Here is a 22,172-nt window from a genome sequence, read left to right as displayed (position 1 = left end):
CCATTACAGTGGAAAGCCGAGTGAGGAGAGGCCGTCAGGTGTATCCGGGAGAATTCCTACTGGACTTGACTCAGTAAGCACTGGGCAAAGGAGATGATCCAAAGGTAAAGGCGATCTTGCATTTATTTCTACTTTTATGTCCCTATAGTATTATTATGTGTCTATTTGGTTAAAACAGTGCATGTTAATATAGTATCACACAAGAAAACACGTCGGATTGTAGCTGTTGGCCATCTTCTTTTTTTAAATTTATATTTCTCTTATGTTTCTTCACCCAAATAGCATTCTATAGTTGTTTTGTTTGTCTTTTTTCCCCCCAATCCTTTTGGGCACACTTTTGATATGAAAAAATATTTTTATTTTATTATGATTATCTATTTATGCAAAAAAAACAAATACATTCGGGCAACCTCTACTTCCGAAGTACTTCTGAAGTAAATTTACGAATTGCCAGAGGAAGGACCAGGGAGGACCCGTTTGAAAGATTGAAATCTCTAGTTTCCAACACAAAAGAACGCGAGTCTCTATCACTTTCCCTTCCAAAGTTATGTCAGAAAATCGGCGATGTTGTAACCCAGAGTATGGGTTTAAAAAATTAAAGCTCAATTCGGCGCCCCCTCCAGCAGATGGCGCCCTAGGTGGCCGCCTGGGTCGCCTATGCCTCAGGCCAGCCCTGTGTCGAATTACATGCTTCCAGGCACACTATATTTCATACTCCGGTGTAAAGACCATGGAGGAAAGGTAGGCGAAAACGTTTTGCCCAAGGACACACTGGCAGCATATAAACTGGTCAATCTGCCACTACGCCAATTCCACCCCATCATTGCCATTTAAACTTTTATTATTTGATAGTAGTGCTCAGGCTGGTCTCAAAATGTCGAGCTCCCCGTTCTGATTCACTGCACGAATGCTGCCCCCTGTCCACATATTGACTAAGTTGATAAATTTAAATATCCAATATTATGTTTACTCAAAATAGCTCCCATGGCGTGTAGCACTGGTCTATAAATATGTTCACATGTTTGGATACTCGACTGTTGGCAGAGTAGGTTCAATGACAGCTTTAACCAATTAGGGGCCAGTCACACATGACGTGGCAGCTCTGGCAATGATGATTATGATGTGATACAAATCCCACCGCAAATGTACCATGTTTTTCCATTCCGTATGTATAACGCTCAACAGGCTGCAGATAAGGCCTATTGCAGATCAAGAACTGATCTTTTAGCATTCGGTAATTCAGGATGAGGTTGTTGTTCAAAGAGAGATTAAACGTGTCAACAAAAATGGTGCAGATTCAATTCAATTAGCGTGAAGCTTAGCAAAAGTCAGACGGAAGCGGAGGTCATTTCTGAAAATAAAAAAAATAAAACAACCCCTAAATACTCTGTATATAGGAGACGATTAATGCAGTTCTGTACCTGGCCAGCTGTAACTATAAATCTCGCTGTTCTTGACTGCTTAATTTAGAAAAGTATCCTCTGGGTAAATGGCCAAACGTGAATTATCAACAAAAGCACTTTCAAATTTCATATGTCAGTGCTCTTAATATTATTTATCGATGAGATAAAAGGCTTAATGACCTCGACAAACTGTTTATTTCTACTGAAAGGATTACGTTTTCTTGCTCAAAGCCAGGGCTGCACAATATCAGGAAAAATGATCAAATTATGCCACAATAAGACTTAAAATAGTCCAAAAATATAAATCTCTTTGGTGCATATGTTTGTTGTGGTCAGTCTCATTAGCTTGCCATTATCATTTGACCTTGTTTCACTTTGTACTGCGTATAGATTTCTTGTCTTCATGTATGGAGATGCTCCCAATTGAACGCCCAGGACTAAAAATAACCTTGACCGACATATTGGACATATTGAGTTACACTACACTACCATCCCATGAATGTCTCAAGCATGCTTCTGCGTGATAACGATGAGCGACACACAGAGACTGTTGATAATTGCAGCCTTTTGGTTTCCCTCTATTGCTGAAATGCTAATTTGGTATTTTGACACAAGAGAAAACTAGATAATACAAAGACATAAATCAGCAGCAAAGCACATAAAGTGAGACTAAATGCCAGCACCGAGTCTTACGCACAATGCAAATGAGACGCCCTTATCCCATAATTCTGTATACTGCAGCGAGGAAACACTTCTCTGTAAGGTCTTTTGCATTTCTCTGGTCTCTTACTTCATATATTTGAAGGTTTAATAAGCCTCATTGCTTTCTGAAATGACTTTGTATTTGCAAATCCTGCTTATTTACCGGCATCCGCTCCCTCACGGATAATATTAGCGCTGAGGCATTATCCGTGAGCCATTGTGTGTGTGTAAGCAGGGACAACATTACAAGACCTGGCGCGACCTCATCAGTGCTGTGGGCAGACATTAACCCTCGCCCTTTCCACTTAGGATGATGAGCAGAATCGTCTTTGTGTGCGTTCTCGTATTAATTATCTGCATTGCATGTGGAGGAGAAATGCAGCCGCAGTGTCAGCTGTTCTACAACACAGGATTACAGTAAATAAAGCAATTTTTTGAGTTCACAAGATGTGGGTAGATGTGGCATTTGCGCATCATCAAACTGTCAAAACGTAATATTTACTGTGAGGATGGAATTACCAGCCATTATGTAACTGTGATTAAGCTCAGCAGTTCCGCCCACCTCGAAAGCCGCTCCTGCTCCAAAAGTAAAATTCCCATTCAATATTTTTCCCATAAAATGTAAGAGTTTAAAATAATGATGGAAACTAATCAGTATTTTACTGTATTATCAAGTGTTATCTTGAATTTTTAATGTCTGTGCTACAGTAGGTAAAATTAAAGATGGGAGCAACATCCGGGAACTTTCGCTGAGCCACGCCCCCTTTGGAGGGCATCAAGAGTTAAAAATTGCATTGGTGTGTATGTATGTGGGAACAGGGGTCATTTCTCCCAAACCAGTGACAAGAACCACAGGAAAATGTCCGTTCTTGATTACAGACACATCAACTCACTGTCGGACAATTGGAATTTTTTTTATTTTTTTTGCGGAAAATGATATGAGCGAGTTTATTGATTGCTCTTCTCTGTTAGGGCTCATTATTGAGTAAACACCTCCACATTGTGGCTGTGTAGTATGCCCTTTGTGACATCTTTAATCCTCAGACTTATTAAAGGGGCTAGATGCAAGTTTGCCATTTTTATACTCACTACTGCCACCTCAGGTCGTACATGTAACTGCACCGTCTATATTAAAGGGATATTTCAGGATTTATGACATAGGGCCTCATTTCCTATTGTCATCCGGAGTGTTGCTGATTTCTGGAGATATTTTTTTTGTAATTCATGCAGTTCTTATATTTGAAGAGTTTCGTGGTGCTAGGCTAGTGCAAGGCTAGCGCATTTCTACGATATCAGCTAGCCTGCATTCAAAACAGTCTGACACACTCCACAGAGCACCTGAGGCAAATCACCTATAACGCCAGACTAACCATATAAATGTCTGTGTCCATAGAATCATTTTAACCATTTTGCATTTAAAAGACCTTATATTTGTTTGTATAAGCTACGCAGCGGTGGAGTGATCCGCTAGAAAATAGTCCCTCAAAATGCATCATTCATGTGATGCAAGGTCAGTTATATTCCAAAAATTATTCTATCGACACAGACATTTATATGGTTAGTCTAGCGTTAAGTGATTTGCGTCAGGTGCACTGTGGAGCGGGTCAGACTGTTTTTAATGCAGGCTAGCTGATACCATAGAAATGCGCTAGCCTTGCACTAGCCTAGCACCGCAAAACTCTTCAAATACAAGAACTGCATTAATTACAAAAAAAAATATCTCCAGAAATCAGCAATACTCTGGGTAACGAGGAAATGAGGCCCTATGTCAAAAATCCTGAAATATCCCTTTAAGCTCGAGCATGACGGCACTTTCGACCGAAGTAACAACTTTCTGAGTGACAGCGCAGGATTTTAGAGGCAGTTGTGGTGAATAGGTCTGAGCTCATTCTACACATTAGGACATGGCTGGAACATGTAGGGGGAGGAAAATACATCATTTTAACATATAGTCCTTTTAAACATGCTCAAATAATGATTCTCTGGGTTTTAAAACGCACAGCAACTTTAGCATTAGCAGCTAGTAGGTTAGCTGCTGATTGAACCATGTACCATTTGCTCATAAGCTAGAAAACTACTTTTGTAAAACTTGTATGTATGTAACGTTGTTGTGTGTTTGTTTTTTTGTTTTTTGTTTTTAACTGGACCTCGAGTCTGCAATAAAGGTTGATGATATGATTAACTAAAAGCTAAATCTGTAATGGCGTTATAAAGCAACCAGCAAAAATACTACACAAGCAAAAGTCACCGACAAGTCACGATCACAGTGGGTTTAGCTGCTCCGTTTAAAATGTTAACCGTCTTCTCTGTGGGTTAGGGTTATCTGAAGCAACAGGTCACTTACATGGCTTCCTTTTCTCGTTTGATAAATAAACCAAATAAACCTTTCATATGATCTTTCCTCATTTCAAAGCTGGGCGGTAAACCTTTTGACGCCACTGATGTGACACAGACGTTTGCTCCCGTCTATGCCTTTAAACTGTTTTCATTTCATTTCCCCAAAAGTCTAGGAAGGAATTTCTGGAAATCTTACCTCTGCAATTGGGGTGCTTATCGAGGAGGCGACTGATGAGCTTCAGGGGATAAGGACAGAATAGATTTGCAGCACTGTGGCTGAATGGCAAGAAGGTTCTGGACAAGTTTCTCCTGTGTGGTGTTTGCATATTCTCCCCTGTGTCTGCATAAGTTTCCTCCGGGTGCACTGTTGTCCCCTGCCTCCAGTAACAAGTGGGGCACTGCACACAGTCACAGCAGCTCAGGTCTAATAGTCCATCTGATCTGTGCAATTTCAGAGTTCACTTGTATGTACAGTGACAAATAAAGCTACAACGTCACCTTTATTTTGTTTGACAGGCTGTAATTCCAAAACAACAGCTGGATCCAACAATGAAAGATGGCACTGCTAAAGAGGCCAACTCCAATGACGTGGGCTCAGTCACGAATCAAAATAAAATACTGTACTCTTTTCCACAATGAGAAATAAGATAAGATATAATAAGGTATAAATCTCCGACTTGACATGGGTAAATAAACTATATCTTTACCACCGGCCGAATCACGTTACTGCATTTGAAAAGTTTTTCTAATTTTCCTCTAATTTCATTGTAAGGTGTAATGAAATTAGAGCTGAGTAATGCTTTTTCTCGCTGCAATAAAAACGTAAGCGTTTTCACTGCACTTTGCCAAGTAAATGTTAAAATCTAAGTTTGCTCAAAGCACTCACTGTTCCGCTGCTGTTAAAAGATAAGACAGTCACATCTCAAAGCAGTCCGTCTCAAAAAAAGCTGTCTTCCCACGATCTGATTTAATAAATGCTGCTTTGGTGGATTCTCATTCCAAGAACACGATTCTGGGGGAAACATCAAGTATTGAACAGGGATTATTTCAGTGAAGAAAATAGTCCAATGTAAGTGTTTGAATATATGCCCAAAACCCCAGATGTCAGCAATTTCAGCTACAGCTCCCTGGCGCATTTATCCAGCACTTTAAGATTGCATGTATCCACAGTTTGCTCCCAGATCTCATTTGGGGAATTAAACATGCTCGACAGATCAATGAAGGAGTCTCAGTGCAGTACCTGTATGCATTTGTTTAACAGTCTTGTGCAAACCTCTCTCCGAGGGCTGAAATGGGATTTGTTGTACCCAAAAATATACTTCTGCTGGTGTCACAAAGTCTAAATTACCATAACAGCAAAACAGAGTATTGTATTAGTGGCCAAATAAGTTTGTTTACTTGGGGACATTATGCTAATGCACATATGACATTATGTGCATCAGTCTTTAGTGGAGCCAACAGGTCTGTATTAATTCACTGCAGCATACACAGTTATCTACTTGTATGGTCTTAGGCCATGAGAAAGAATAGGCTCTATGCACGCAAATGACACGTGACTCCCAAGTGCGATCCCCGGTGGTCGCGCTCCTTCGTCTCTCGCTTTTTCCCATTAAGGATTATCCATGTCTTGCAACATATAGTTCAAGAAAACATCACTGACAGTGAAATACTGATGGGAAGTCACTAGCGACGTGTTAAAAACATTACGTTGGATGTAAATTCTTGCCTGTGGACTTTTTTATCTCCAAAAAACAACACCACAGAAAATAAACAACTAAAAAGTATTTATAGTATTTTTAGAGTGGCTCGTTCAAAAACTTGTTGCTATTTTAATATTAATCAGTGTCAGCCGTTAGCTTCAAGACAAAAACACTTACCGTGATGAGCACGGAAGTTTCCTCTGGTGAATTCTTTGCTCCTGACGCGACGTTTTGAACATGATGCTGTGACTGTCCACCAGTACCTGCCATGTAATCTTGAGCTTTTTATTTTTTAAGACAAGACCTCAAAGGGAAATAACGGAGACAGGATGAGAAAGCGCTGACTGAGGATCCACTCAGAAGTCGCTCACATGCATATAGACTATTGATAGATGCATTGTGTATGTTTTTCAGGTGATGCCCGTTGCCATAGCAGTCAACAATCAAAAATGAAATTAATGTGACTAAAGCCCATCAACAGGAAAGTTCTTGTATTTGAACCCGTGTTTATTCTGCTTACACAAATAAACAACATAAAATGTCAAAATGCAATGGTCAGCGTCTTGTACTCAGCTTCAGTAAACTTTTAGCACTAAACTTTAAGTTCAAGCTCGATGTGTTTGGTGCCCAGTTTGTTTGTGGCCAAGCGCTGTACAGGGAGCATTGACTTTTGTGTGTGGACAGACACTTACTGAGTTCAGAGATGCTGCCCACTCTGGTGGCCAGTAAACACTGTTCAATGGAGCGCAGTTCAGACTGGCTGTGTGCGATGGCCTCTGTGCTCTTCCCAACTCTCACCGGCTGGTCTCTGTGCAGCGACAGTCCCTCCGGTAAACTCAGCACGCCTAAAGACAACAGACACAACAGCTTTTATACAACAGTAAGGAACAAATAAGGCAGGAATACATCATGAGCACAGCATAGCAGGTCGGGTGGCGCAATTCTTTGGAGTTTGCATGTCTGCATTCTCTGGGTGATCCAGTTTTCTCAAACACGAAAAACATGCACAATGGGGGAATCCTCCAGCGGGTATGCTGACCATTAGCCTGGCTCGACATTTGGTGATGAGTCCTCAGACGCCATGCTGCAGCCCACTGCTCCGGCGACATCGAAGAATGGGTCAAATGCAGAGGACAAATTTCCATATGGGAACATTATACTACACCTTAAAGGGACTATACAGAGTTTAAAAATGTTAAAAAATTATGTATTTTCCTCCCCCTACATGTTCCAGCAATGTCCTAATGTGTAGAATGAGCCCAGACCTGTTCACCACAACTGCCTCTAAAATCCTGCACTGTCACTCAAAAAGGTGTTAATTCGGGTCTGAAATGCCGTCATGCACGAGCTTAATATAGAAGGTGCAGTTACACGTTTGACCTGAGGTGGCAGTAGTGAGCACAAAATGGCAAACTTGCATCTAGCCCCTTTAACCATAATGTTTAAGGTTTTGTAAGGTAAAATAAAATAATAATAGAAAAATATATAGATAGAGAACCTGGGTTAAAACTAATTACATTTGGCTTTTCAAATATAAACATTTACCAAGGCAATATTCACACTCCCCCAACAACTGCATTACGATAATTCTTCATTATTCATTATACACATAATTTGCACATTAAAAATTATCCAAGGGGTGGGTGTTACGAAACCGTGTAATTATTGGAGTGAGAATGAGAAAACATGGGAGTTTCTGAGAGGCAGTAATTACGTTTTCTAGTGGCACCTGCCGCAGTGGTCTCTCCCTGAGGCTGTACTGCTTAATACAGTATTATAAATGTGTTTCTGTCTCTTGTAGCTCAGCTCTTCAGAAGAGTGACGAAGCACACGGCTCTGCTCTCGTCTCACTTTGTGACAGTTTGCCTTTCCCTGGCGCAGAGTCGTGCAGCACCCATCCCCTTGTTTGCAGGGTGTCATCTCAGAAAAGTGGAGGAATGCAGTGACTTTCAGAATAGCTTTAAAGTCACTCGAGGGAACAGTAGCTTGATTTTATGTCGGCTTTTAGAACATTTTGGCAGATTCATTGCATACACTGCCTGGAGCATCACTTTTGTGGCACAAACTTTAGCAGCCAGAGGGTGCACTGGCCGAGTGTTGGCAGCAAAGTTTTTTTCCTGGACAAAACTGGCCTCTTAAACTTTGCCAGAAACCAATGCAAAGTATAAAGCCTTTCTTGTGTACTGAAGCTGATGCACAGCAGTCTCCATAAACATGAACGCACAATTCTCACAATATTCTCACGAAAGCATCTGTCTGCGCTTTTATCCCGTTAATAAGTCAGTTATTTCACAAACACATGGGAACAGATGGGAAATATTATGATGTGCTCAATTTGTGCGTTTTGCAAATGAGCTACCATTTAATATAAAAGATTGTTTGTTTTCTTTCGGTAGTGCAATTTCAGGAAGAAAAAAAAAAGCAATTTAGTTAAGTATTGCTTTAAAAACCAAGCCTCTATTTCAATGTATAGAGTTTGCGAACAGCGCTTTGGTCGATTATGGCTTTATAAACATGGTTGGCTTGGATTTATTACATGCAATCCTACGCTATAGCATTCAGATCAGGCATATGATTGGTCCATATAGTACAAAGGCAAGTGACTAGTGAAATGCATCATACTCCTTGCATCATACTCCTTGAGCCTATCGTCGGCTTTTGGACTGACAATGCCAACAGTATTAAGTAGTATAAAAGCAAGTGCAGCAAAACATCTGGAAGTGCATCTCTCCATGGGATTTTAAAAAGCTCATAAAACCAGCAGCTGCCTATATGGAGACACACAGCCTGCTCTTATTCATGTTATTAGCCACGTTCAGGTTATAGAAAACCCCTGACATGGCTACTGAGGATGCTTTACCATCTGTTCTAACTAGAGATGGAACGATCCAGCTTTTTGGCTCCCGATATCGAAACTGGTGATTTAAGTATCTGCCGATATCTGATATTAACCGCTACCAACAGACTTCCTTTAAAGTGTCTTTCTCTGGGTCCTCTTTTCTCCATTTTAAGATCAATAAAGTCTCATCTTTTCTTGCCATGATGTTACAGATCAATTATCGATTATATCTATAAAATAAATAAACTAGTGGAACATTTTTTTTAACAAGGATCACTGGACTTTTTACTATTCTCCGCTACATGACAGGCTATTAGCTTACATTAATATTAACAACTCACATAAAGTGATTTGATCGTTACAATTTTTGCATTACAAATGTGTCGGATCAAAGAGCAACCGCTCTTTGTCTGACCCATCACCTAGGACCTGTTTTCCATGGGAGACCCTACCAGGGGCACGAAGCCCCCGACAACAGAGCTCCCAGGATCATTTGAGTGCTCAAACCCCCCCACCACATTAAGGTGGCGGTTCCAGGAGGGGCAGTGACTATTATATTTTATTTTATTAGGCTACTTTAGGTATTTAGTTTCTTACCCAGCCTTGATTAGGGGTCGACCCATAATTCCGACAACACTCCATTGCGACATCCCGACACCTTTAATACCTCTATTCCGACAAAAGTTTTGAGCGTAGCCTGCTCAGTTTGTAAACTCCACTACCCTTAAGGTTAGCGTTTGAAAGTTGTGTTTTTAAAGCCAAAACTGGTATCCGGTCAGAATCATGTAATTGTAACTGTGTAGTACCTGTATACCTGGAACCAGATTATAAAAAAAATTGACAATAGCTACAGCAATCTCCCCCTCTCTCCTAAGGGATTGCTATTATTGCTATTATAGTGTTCCCCCTCATTATGTGTAGTTGTGCAAAGCTGCAGGGTACCCATCTTAAAGCATTTAGACCAACAAGCGGTCTATACATTCACACCCACCACACAAACTACCTCACTATTATGGACCAAATATGGGAATTGCCAGCCTCCACTATCCACTGTGCAGGACAAGTCACCAGGTGTGATTCAACACAAAACGCCAATACCGACACACATAATTATAGGGAATTACTACAGATACCCAGGGGTTCGAATGGTGTAGCCTAAGCGAGAGTTTTAGAGCCAAATCCCTTCTCTTGTGGCCCTTTGGATATTTAGTCAAAGGTGGTCTCGCAAAGTCCTGGTTTGAACAAGCTTCAGTCCTGTTTGAATCTCAAATCATTCCTCGCTTAGACTTAGTTTATGTTAACGGTTTAGCCCTGCTACAGTCCTCACATTCACAATAAACACAGCAATGAAAATGACAATAATATTTACACACAAAAACATTTGGTTAAGAATTGGCTTTTTGGATGGATTCCTTGCTTTTGGACATGTGATTCGGAATGGAAATGACTGTACAAATAAAGCATGGCAACTACAAAGTTAAACCCATCTTTTTCTTTTTGTCATCTGCACAATTTTGGAACATTTTGGTAGAAGCAGTTATTACTTTTATCAGCACCCAGTGGCAATTCACTGCACTGAAACATTGTTCGTCTCAAATTTGGAAATGTCCTGATGAAAAGTGCACTTCATAAAGTGATCAGTCTGTTCTTTTTAAAGGTAAAATAAAATAAAATAAAATAAACTACTGTTGAGGAACTATGCTTGACTGTCATGTTCAGATTTTTCGAGTTTTAGTAGAGAAAATTGCTAGTTTTATTACTTATAAACATATCACCACAACAGAATTCCTGCAGACAAATAACAATTTCATTCAAACCCATGTCAATAAACAGGTCAATAGCACTACAAATGGAAGTCCACAAATCTTCTAGGCACTTGCCTTTCGGGAAACGACATTCCCTTATAACTTAATTGGTTATAGATTGCTGTAATGACCCAGAGCTGACATAAATCTGACGTGGCTAATGATGCCGTTTCATCAAGCTCACAACCTCCCAGCAGCGAGTGCATTTTGCATGTTCAAAAAAAGTAAGAAAAAAAAAAGCTTCCTCTGTCGGCCAGATCAGAGCTCTACGCTTGATTCACCGTACAGTTCCGCTCATGCTTTTAAGATGCCGCTCCTTAACCTTGGCAAAGAGCAGCGACTGGAATGCAGCAGCTGACCATCAAGTGCAGAACGCTCCAAGGATGTACCGGGGCAAGGTGACTCAGTAACGCAAGGCAGCACCCACCCTCAGGGATCTTCTGATGGAGACTATGCCATCGACTGAGTGACGGTGGCCATCTTGTGTGTGTATGGTATGCTTTAATTTGACAGGGACAGTGCACAACAATACATTTAGATGTTTGGTGCAAGGAAATAGCACAATGTGGCAATTTACACCTTTAGTCCCTGGGTAGGTTGATGTATAGAAAAGATAACGTACAGAATTAATGAACCACTATATAGTATTCATAAAACTAGGTTACATGTTATGTATCGCAGCAATCAAGATTCACTCTACAATAATTCTATGTCTGTTTGTGTGGAGGATAGAAGAAAATTCAGTCAGGGTTTGATTATTACTTAACCAGGAAAGCCATGTTGACATTCAGAAACTCTTTTTCGGAGGGGATCACTCATATACGTACACAGACCAATAAAGATGATGAAACTTCTGCCCCGCCATTCCGCTTTTGACTAATCTCATTTGGTGACTGAGAATGGTATAAATGGACCAGTCCTGTAGCCATATGTCCCTTAAAGTTCTTCATTTTTAGAAACAATGCCAGACAGAAAGGTTGAAGAAAGTGGTAAGGTCAAGACAATAAGCTTTCACATTGAGGAGTTTAACAAACATACAGCACTTAATCAAAGCCAAACGAACAAACAAAACTTGAGACGAAGGATAATTTCTCAGACATAACATAATGCACGGACTATTCTAGATAAGTGATCATAATGGACCTTGCATCGAAGAATGCGCCTGCTATCTGATGATGTAAATTTGATTTGTATGGGGCCGAACAAATGAAAGCAGATTAAATTAATTTGCATACCACCAACACAATTTTAAAAATATCCAAACAATCAGAGACACAAAGCAGTGCAGAAACCGTGCGACATTCAGGCTATATGAGAGAGTGTTGGAGTGAATGGTTTACAGCGTGGATGACCTTGTACAACATCATTAGAGCGCAATTTCAAAACTATGCATCCATTTTCATTATTGACTATACAATCCATTTCACCTCTTCTTCTTTCATCCTGAACCATAAGAATTTGGTTTATTCAAATTCTGCTAGTTTTGCATGTTTTCCTTGTATAGTAAAGGTCATATGGCCATACAGTTTGGATGCATGCTGCCCCCTCTGTGCAGAATGGAGCAGTGGGACAGGAGAGCAGGGCTGACCTCCATGTGGCTCGTACCCTGCACTTAAATCTATTTTAGAGGGACTTTGAGAGAGCTGCTCTTCCCTGAGCGCCTGCCTGCTTCGTAGAGACCTGCTTTGACTTTTACAAAAGGAGGAAGGGGACCGCATTAAACTCTCAGTAAAGGTAGGATTTAGAGATGTTGCATGGCTCTGCTTCCTGATTGAGGTTGGCAGATGATGCAATGTTGTTTCTGTTCTATCAAACATATGGCGCCATTACACTGTGACATCAGACAGTGGATCATCTTTTGTAGACGCATTGTTCTAAATGTAGCTCAGCCATGCAGCATAATGACGCAGTCCATTATATTTGCTATGAAAGACTTTATCTATGTCGTCAGTTGACCAAAAAGCACACATTTTTCATCTTCCATTTGGTGCTGTAGTCAGACAAATGTCTCAAGCATCAGTCAGTACTTCAACAGGCTTCTCCGCTGAAATGAACATGTACATGTACATAACAACATAACAAGCAGAGAGAGAACTACCAAATAAGACCAGGTTGCATTACTGTGCCTCGCAACAGTTATTATTTTTATAACATGTAAGTGCAGAAATGCATTTGTACCAACGACCCTTTCTCTGTTTTTTTTTGTTTTTTACCTGAAGTGCCTCAGATGTATTCTGTTCTAATAGCAGTGAAGTGGTTCTAAAGGGTTAACCATAATACAGTTCCTGGATCAGAGTGGCCCTGGCTCTGTTTTGCCAGGCCAGATGGCTACCATATGTATTGGAGCGAGTTATCACGGGAGGAGACAGAGAGAGATGGAAAGCGGGAAACGGGGTAGTGACGTGAGTTACGAAGTGTTAGGGCGCCTTCCTGCTCTAAATGGAAGCTTTATTCACTCTAAAATATATCAGTGAGCTGAGTCCATGCAGTGAAACAGAGGTGGGAATATCAAGTGTTTTGACTGGCGGTGTCGGTATGCATGCTGTAAAACTGCAGTATGGCTCAGCAGGTGACCGCAGCATGGTTTGAGGTGGCCACAAGTCTGTAATGGGTTTGTCGTGTGCCAGGCACATCAGTAAAAGTCAGGGGCAAAACCTACATAAAACCAAAGTCTGCTTTCATTTAATAACTTTTGTATTTCTATTGTGAAATCCAGAACTATTTTGTTGTAATATACTTAAGATATAGATGGGGTATTGTGCTTGTTTCAGGTATTTAGTCATTATCTCCAACACATCTTTACCACTATCTTACACCTTGTTGTTAGAAAATGCAACATTGATCTAAAATGGCTAAAACTAAATATCCCATGTTTAAATTTTTGGGATCCTTCGCGCTCCAAATAAGCCTCTCTCACTGCTACCCCTTTGCTGTGCAGCTACTTCATTTAAGACAGTAGACCATTTGACAGAGAGTGGTTTTGTGAACTGGGGTTGTACGAGCCTAAGTCCTGGGAGGAAACTCTGTGTGCAAGCCGGCTCAAATTAAGACTCTGGTTAAGGCCGCACCACAAGCTGCATGCAAACAAACAGCACAAAACGCCCATGCAAGCGCTTATAAAGTCTGAATCTGCAAATGAGCAAACCTCGGCAATAAACAACGGCAGACTCAGTGATAATTATTAGTAATTAAAAAGTGTCTAATCCTAAGTACTTTAATGTGTGACAGTGAAGGGGTGTGAGTCTTGCACAATGAACACTGTGTGCAGATAAATAAAACCAGAATATTTCCATCACTGGGCAACCATTCTGTCAAAGACGGTCCTGTTTAGTCTTAAACGCAGGACTGAAAAAAGCTTCTGTGTTTCATAAGGTTTCATAAGGTCGAACTAAAATAACTTCCTCATGTATTTTGCGTGTTTGAGCAGTGAAACACCAAAGGAAATCTTGGATACTGGTTTTTATTATGGTTCTTAAATTAAGAAGACCTCCGCAGGAGTAGAGCAGAGGATTTTCATTTGTTTTTATGTCTCTATTGGAATAAGCGAGGAACAAAAATTGCTCTGAGTAAATTAACGGACGGACGAAAGCTCTGTTACAAATACTATAGAGCCTAACATTAAGGTGTGAATGAAAAAAACCTGGTAAATAAAATCATATTTTTTATTGTTTTGCAGAGAGGACAAACACCTGCATAATTTTATTATGATTAACCCAAAATACTGTAAATCTATACTACCAGGAAACATGGTTACTATGTTTTTACCATGTCATTACTGTGCTGTTGAGTAAAATTGGAGTATAGTATTTTTCTTTCTTTCTTCATTTCTGCCTGTTCCTCTCTGCTCATGTACGATGGGAGATTGTACATGTATTTATCGCCAAGTTAAAAAGTAATTAAGCCGAAGCATGTAGCTCTGGGAACTCTTGAGTAATTAAAGGGTGGCTTGCCACAGAGGCCTACTCCATATTTACAGGCCTCAATCACACACGTTCCCGCGATCTTTCTCGGCATTCAACAACAATCCCTGAAATAAAATCATATCCTGGAATTTTGCAGTAATGATCATTGTACCGGAACAGAAGGAGAATGCCGAACTCCTTCACCTGTCTTGTTTAGACTGTAATAAGGCGCCGCGTGGGCTTTTCATTTCCACGAGGAAACTGTATTTGCTGAGCAGTGACATTTGCTGTACAACAAGTGATGGAGATTTGCATAACTTTTCTTCTGAGAAATGTCGCCTTTTCTGTAAGCTTGTTTTGGGTGTCTGAAGCGGATGGAGATAAAAGACAATTATGTTTGTGTGGTTTGTTGATATGATGTCTGCAAATGTTTAATAAAATCTAAAAAGTAAAGCCATCTACATAATTAAAGCAGAACTAAGTAACTCATGTCCCCAGAGGCCATAAGCACCACTGCAGGTGTCGTAGCATGTTGCGTTTTTTTACTCATTAATTGTCCGTGAGAGTAAATACTACGCTGACAGAAAAGACAAAGGGAGAGAGGGATAATGTACATCCAATTACACAATGGAGATAATTTTTTTCACTCAAACTTGCTGTAAATACTGTTTAAGTGGTGCCAGTCCACAGTTAGCTTTGCCCGTTAGCCTGTTAGCTTCTTCTTGGTGATTCCATTAGTGTGTATTGCGCCTCCGACCCAGAGGCAGGGAAGTTTCAATTGTGGTTGCAATCATGCCATTAACACACTACAAAAAGGATTTATTAAGGTAAACAAGTTACTTAGTTCTTCTTTAATCTGTTATGGTGGTCCACACTCATTTTTAACTTTCCCAACACATTCCTTGCTTCACACCTTTCGGGATTACTCACAATAATAGCCTCCACCAGACCAATCATTTTAGCATCGGGTTTACGATATTAATATTGTAAACAATATTAATAATATGCCGCAGATGGCGAACAGCGGTCTCCTTTTACCCACAAATGGCAGCAAACACATTGGCAGGAGGTGCGTCTTATACTCCGGAGCGACTATGTCATTTTTTTATTTCACATGCCGCTAGAGGGCACTGCAGGCTAATTGAGCTGCAGAAAGAAAGTTTGGAGTGAGCAAGAAACTTGTGAGGGACTGGCGAAAAGTGGATGTTACTCTTACCGCAATAAAGAAAACAAAACGAGCTAATCACGGGCAAAAAGCTAGATGGCCACAGCTAGAGGGACGAGTTTGCAAATGAGAGCTTGAAAAACGTGCTGCCGGGAGAGGCTTCTCAATGGTGCAGTTACGCCTCCGTGCTCAGGCAGTTGCCAAGGCAATTATTCAGAAGTGACACCAAGGATGAATATTTCAATGGATTTAGTGATTTGGAGTGAGATGGAGAGTTTGGTATGTTCTTTATGCTATAGTTATCTGAACTGTGACGTTAACATACCAGACACCTATTTAGTTTGTTGTTTATGCTTCATGTAGCTAACCATCAATGTATTATGTTAGCATACTGGACGCCTATTCAGCCTGTTGTTTTTTTCTTCAATAAGCATTATTGGCTCGTGCGTCTTATAATCTGGAGCGACATATAGTCCGGAATACGGTAATAATGAAAATAGGTACATTTTAGCCCTTTAACAAGAGGAAACTTCCAGAAATCAAACACTGAAGATTTACATAATCTTCATGGGCTAAGTTATTGTAGCAGCTCATTCCCTGGAAGTACCATGCAGGATTCACCCTACTTTAGGCCCATAGTTGCCGGGATAATCAACAGCCATAACAGAAACATGTGGAAAAAGAATTATACATTATAAGCTCTAATCTATGAAACTAAAGAATTGCTCTTTGTGTATACTTTTCTTTACTTTTAAAATTGCAACTCACTATTTCATTCTAGAAATTACTGCTTCCTAGTCGTAAAGGTGAGAAACCCACAGTGGTGTCTGTCTGCTTTATGTCTGTAGGCAGGTAAGTTCTGATGGATGTAGCAAGAAGCGCATTGCTAGCATTACCAATCATCTCTCAATGGCCTCCCACTAGACTCCAAAGTAGCAACTTTCCGTCTTTTTATGTCCCACTTATTGTTCAAATCCCATTTCAGGCAAGGTTACTTTTCAGACAATAAGTTGCAATAAACTGCAATGAAAATTCTAAAGTCACTGATCCATAATCCCACCAACCTTATTTCTCTGAGCCTTTGCAAAGTGCCTTTATAAAGCTGCAGCTCTGAGGATTCTCCTGTTTTAAAATTAGCTCATAATCTGATATGGGCCAGCGAAGAAGAAGTCAGTTTGTCCGGGACGCTGACTGCACCCAAAGCAAAACTGCAATATCCGCGCTGAATCATCACGCCTTCTGATTCACAAGACACTAAATAATATGAAGTGTGGGGCAAAACATGCAGCCAAATGCAACAATGATTTGATATAATTGCTCATTTAGCACTGAAGGCACTGGGGTAATTAAAAAAGTGAGTAATGTCTTGAAATGAGCTTTTGCCTTTCGTGCACGGTCCCTTGTGGGTCATCTGAAGGCGATGACATCACGACATGACAGCTAGTAAAGTAAACAGTGTAGCCTTTAAAAGCTCTTGGACCTAAAAAGTGTCGGCATAGTGAACCAAAGCGCAGAGCAGATAAGACAGGGAAAGGCTTAAGGCACGAGAGAATGCTGCATTTGAATCAAGGCCTCCATGACTGTGCGCGCCTCTGCAAGTTTTGTGTGTAATAAGCGCGATAAGGCTCCAGACAGTGTTTTCACAAACTGCTAATGCTCTTCATCAACCAAAAATGCAAACAGACTGAGCTGCACAACTCACTAAGCCCCCAACAATCTGTAATGCTTTCAACACAGAACAGCTAATGCCCAAATAGTAACAGCTTCTCCTTCACTTTTTACTTGATAACAGTGTACGGCGCAGCACAAAACGCCATCACTGAGGAGGAGTCCAGGGTCAAAATGAATCATTGTTGAATCGAGGCACAACAAAGATCCTGATTTGAGTGGCCGCAACTAGCCAACCACAACAACCGCAATTATCTAGCTTAATATTTCCCAGAAAAATCCCAATTAGGAATCTTTCCAAAATAGCCCTATTGTCAACGCACCACAAGTAAGCAGGAAATAAAAAAAACATTTAGAGATCGTAAATTGGTGGTGGCTAAACTGAAACACATAATTCGTTTGCATGTTTTGTCTGCTAATCTCTAGCTATTTGGGTTTTCTCACCGCTAACTAATAAGACCAGTTGCATAATAATCCATCCCTATCCGGCCATCTGGGAAGACCCACTGTTATGCCAAGATTTCGGTTAGGACTTGTGCATGAATTACTTTGACCCGTCAGCACCAATACCAGTTTTCAATGTAGGGGTTTTACAAGCTTTTTACATGCATTTAATTATCTATTTATTAGGTTTTTTTTTTCTTAAGTAATATTATGACTTCCCCCTCCTGGAACTGCCACCTTAACATGGTGGAGGGGTTTGAGCGCTCAAATGATCCTGGGAGCTCTGTTGTCGGGGGCTTCGTGCCCCTGGTAGTGTCTCCCATGGCAAACAGGTCCTGGGTGATGGGTCAGACAAAGATATTTTCAGAAGCCCCCCCTGATGCCGTCCTTCCGTGGGCCCACCACCTGCAGGAGGAGCCAAAGGGGCTGGTGCAAACATGGATGGATGGATGGATGGATGGATATTATGATTTTTCTGGTATTTGCCAATAAATTCAAGCACATCTTGTTCACTATTTCCCATTGTGATGGTTAGAGCATCTGTCCTGGTAAGACTCTCTTCACCTGGCTCCCAATCAAAATAAACCTCTGTTTCTGCCCCCCCGTGGATGCAGCGCGCTATCGGACATCAGCACTCGTATCAGCATGTATAGTTGAGTGTCAAAGCATAATTAAACATGCGCGAATGCCTCAAAACACTACCATATGTTTTTGATGAGGAAACATTTTCATACACTATGCATTCCTCCTCGTTCTTTGGCTTAAGACCAAGAACAATTTTGTCTTGCTGTTGCTTACAAAAATCACACGGGCTTGTGTAATGTCAATTTTTCTACCCTTGCCTACTATATTACGGTCTCTCACCATGACCCCTTTATCGCACTTGCACACATTGTATCGAATGAACCTGAGTCTGCCATTGCCTCTAGAATGTATCTTCATTTTGTGCACTCTGTTCCCCACGAGTCTCATATCTTCAAACTGTCGCAAATAATCTGATAAGTGTGTCGTCCCAGCAGACAGACCGGCGGACCCCTGTAGTCGAGTGCGTCATCCCTGTGAGTCCAAATTTTTTAATAATGTTTAATGTGGGCACAATACAAGAAGAGAGGCAGCCGAAAAACACCATGTCATTACTTAAAGGCGCACAGCGTAACATTTTCTACTAAACTGTGTACTAAAACGTGCTCCTGATGACCAGTCAGACACAGAACATTTTATCTTAGCCATGGGTAATCAAAGAGTAGATTCTGATGAGAATAAAACCTATGTAAATGTCATATTTGGCTGCTTGAGTTGAGCAGGGGATGCCCCCCGCTCCCAGTTTAGTTTTAAAACCTGTAATTATACTTCTGCATATCTTTTACATTTTGGTGTGATCCAGTTCATCTTAAAGACTAGTTCAGAAAGACAAAAGAATCAGAATGAAGCATTTGGAAGTTAGACACATGCAACGATAATGTGAGAATAAAACGCCCATACAGTACATCAACTCCGCGGGGTATAAGGATGAATCAGCGACACAGCAAAAACACTGTCTAACTTCATATTGTTATTATTGCCATCAAAGGAGCACTTAAGCCATTTATGTGACTTGCCTTTTTGGATGTTGATTCATTACTGTTCCCCAGCTTGTCTCTGGATGGAAGACCAGCAATTTATGAAGCATAGAGTTCCAAATTGCTCTGTAATTGTTTAACTCACCTAGCGTCATCTATCATTGTGACTGTGCAAAGTGGCTGCGTGGAGAGTTGTACCGACACCACAACGGACTGGAAGTGGGCCATACCTGACATGAGTGATGAGCCCTGGGGCTGAGGGGCAGTCCCTCTATCCCCCCACGCTGGTACAAAAGTCTCTTCTCTCGGGGGCGACCCGTACTGTTAGCAAATATCCCTGTCACTCCCATAATGTGCGGGTAGTAGTATCGGAAATAAGATCATTCAGAGTGAACAATGCAGAGAGTCTCAGGAGAACAGCCCGACGGACCTCTTCAGAGTTATTTTTTATAGATAATCAGACAGAGAAACAATGGCGTCTTTGTGAATCTCTCCAGGTAATGATATTGCTAAGCCTCAGGGGTAAAGGGACGTCATGTTGTAAGTGGGCAATTTTGCAGTAAATTTGTCATTTAAGCTCACCTTAAAGAGTATGAAATTGCTTTAAATGGTGCTGTTTTCCTGTACAAAACACCACAGAGAGTAACGCAAATGTGTACAAAGGAAGAATGCCATAAAGAGTGTAATATGGATCCGATCTTAATTCCAGGCGGTGCCATTTCTGTGACATTCTGGCAGGTCACTTTTGGTTTAAAAAAAAAAAAAGTTCTCCAGTACTTTCTGCTTTAAAATGGTGCATTTCTGTAGCAAAGTCTATTTATAACATTCGATTACGCGCTTTATTATAGGTACTTGTCTCCATCCCTGTCTGGGTCCCGGTGTCCATGGCAACCTTTTCGGAAGACAAACAAATTAATCTTAATTATGTTTCTGACACAAGGTTTTTGGTACAGAGGTGCACAATTGTAATTCTTCAGGCACTTAGTTGAGAGGCAGTTAATTTTAGCCTCACATACAGTAGCTGGATGATCACACATTATGTTTTCCTGTTTTAGACACTATATTGAGGACCGTTGACCATTCGATAACTTAGTTGCAAAGGTAATGTTCCAAATTTCAGGTTACTTAAGACCCACAGATAGGATTCACCTTGTCATTGTCAAGGGGAGTTAGTTGACGTGCATTGGGATACATGTATATTGTTTTACTGCAGGCACAAGCACATTTCCAGATAAAAAAAGAAAGATAATGTAAGGCATGAACAGCAAGGCTAAGTGATTTATTGATAAAGTCAGTTCTGCGAGACACTTACTGAGGTTGGCATGAATCTAACTGGCCTTTATGAAATTCAAGAAAGAAAGTCTGTCATTTTTTCTTGCAGGTTACCGGAAATCAAAGTCGTGGGTTTTATTAAGAAGGTATTTGACATTTCCTTCAGAATGTTTCCTGGCGCCATGTTGCAGTACAGGCAGTTTTTCACAAAGCAGGACTGTTACAGCAGGTCATGGGTAATACAGCACATCCTATAGCCATCCAAACAGAGAGCCAAGGCAAATATTAGCAAGTAGTGTGGTCTAAAATCACACCTCAACAGCCCAATCTAAAGTCTACAGAGTCTACTGAGTCCACAAACGTATGTCCCGCTATCTTTATAGCTCTTATATATACAGCACAATTCAAGATGAAGTGGGCAGCTTCACTCCACTCTGCACTTGTGATGATCCGTTACAGTAGTACCTTGTAGAGGTGGGCAGTCCTATGAAAGAAAAAGAATATGCAGACCACGGCAACACACACAAGAATAAAGGGAGCAAAAATATAACCAGGAAAGTCTGTGGGTCGCGAGGTGAACAGTAAACTGTCTTTTGTATGAAAGTGAAGTATGACGTTACTCAGAAGTAAAGAAGACAGAAACAACATAAAGACAAACTATGATGGTAAGTTAATATTAAAGAATTGTCTGTGGAAGTAAATACTACGCTGACAGAAAAGACAAAGGGAGAGAGGGATATTGTACATCCAATTACACAATGCAGATAATTGTTTTCACTCAAGCTTGGCTACTGTTTAAGTGGCGCTAGCTTTGCCCGTTAGCCTGTTAGCTTCTTCTTTGTGATTCTATTAGTATCGCGCCTCCGACCCGGATCAGGGAAAGTTGCAAGTGTGGTTTTCTGGCCAGAGACACCAGGGGGAGATGAAAGACCCCCCAATCACCCTATTGACATATTAACCCAAGAGGGACTACGAAAAGGATTTATTGAGATAAACAAGTTACTTAGTACTGCTTTAAAAGTGCATTATGCATATTTTTATGCAAGTTGACATTTGTGCATATCTGACCTTTACCCAGCGGCTGTATGTGTGGTTAGCATGGTGTTACTTTCGATCATGGTGGTCTCTATAATGCTCCAGGATCAATCGTTTTGTAGGTGTTCTGGTGAGAGGATTTGTCAGCAGTGAAAATCTTCCAAACAACTGAGTCCTAGAGACTCATACAGCCGTTGGTGTCAATAGCTACACACAAATATCAACTTGTTTTTTTTCCACATAAAAAGTTGCATAATGCACCTTTACGTAGTGGCGTATGATAAGCCAGTTGCAGAGAGCGCTCCTTTTTCTCTCTCCTCTGACATATCCGAGGCCAACAG

At 40.8% G+C, this 22,172-nt stretch overlaps 1 protein-coding gene across 2 annotated transcripts in view; it reads right to left on the bottom strand.

The window, feature by feature from the left end:
• Positions 1-22,172, bottom strand: part of btbd11b (BTB (POZ) domain containing 11b) — a 90,854-nt gene that overhangs the window by 17,982 nt on the left and 50,700 nt on the right. For both annotated transcript variants that reach the window (XM_079568269.1, XM_079568270.1), the window contains exon 2: positions 6,835-6,987. In XM_079568269.1, coding sequence (XP_079424395.1) covers positions 6,835-6,987 — 153 coding nt within the window. The remainder of the gene's footprint in view (positions 1-6,834; positions 6,988-22,172) is intronic.

Source organism: Gobius niger (assembly GCF_951799975.1).
Source record: "Gobius niger genome assembly, chromosome: 12".
NCBI lineage: Eukaryota > Metazoa > Chordata > Actinopteri > Gobiiformes > Gobiidae > Gobius > Gobius niger.
Note: the sequence above shows the minus strand (reverse complement) of the source record. Positions and strands in the feature narration are given on the sequence as shown.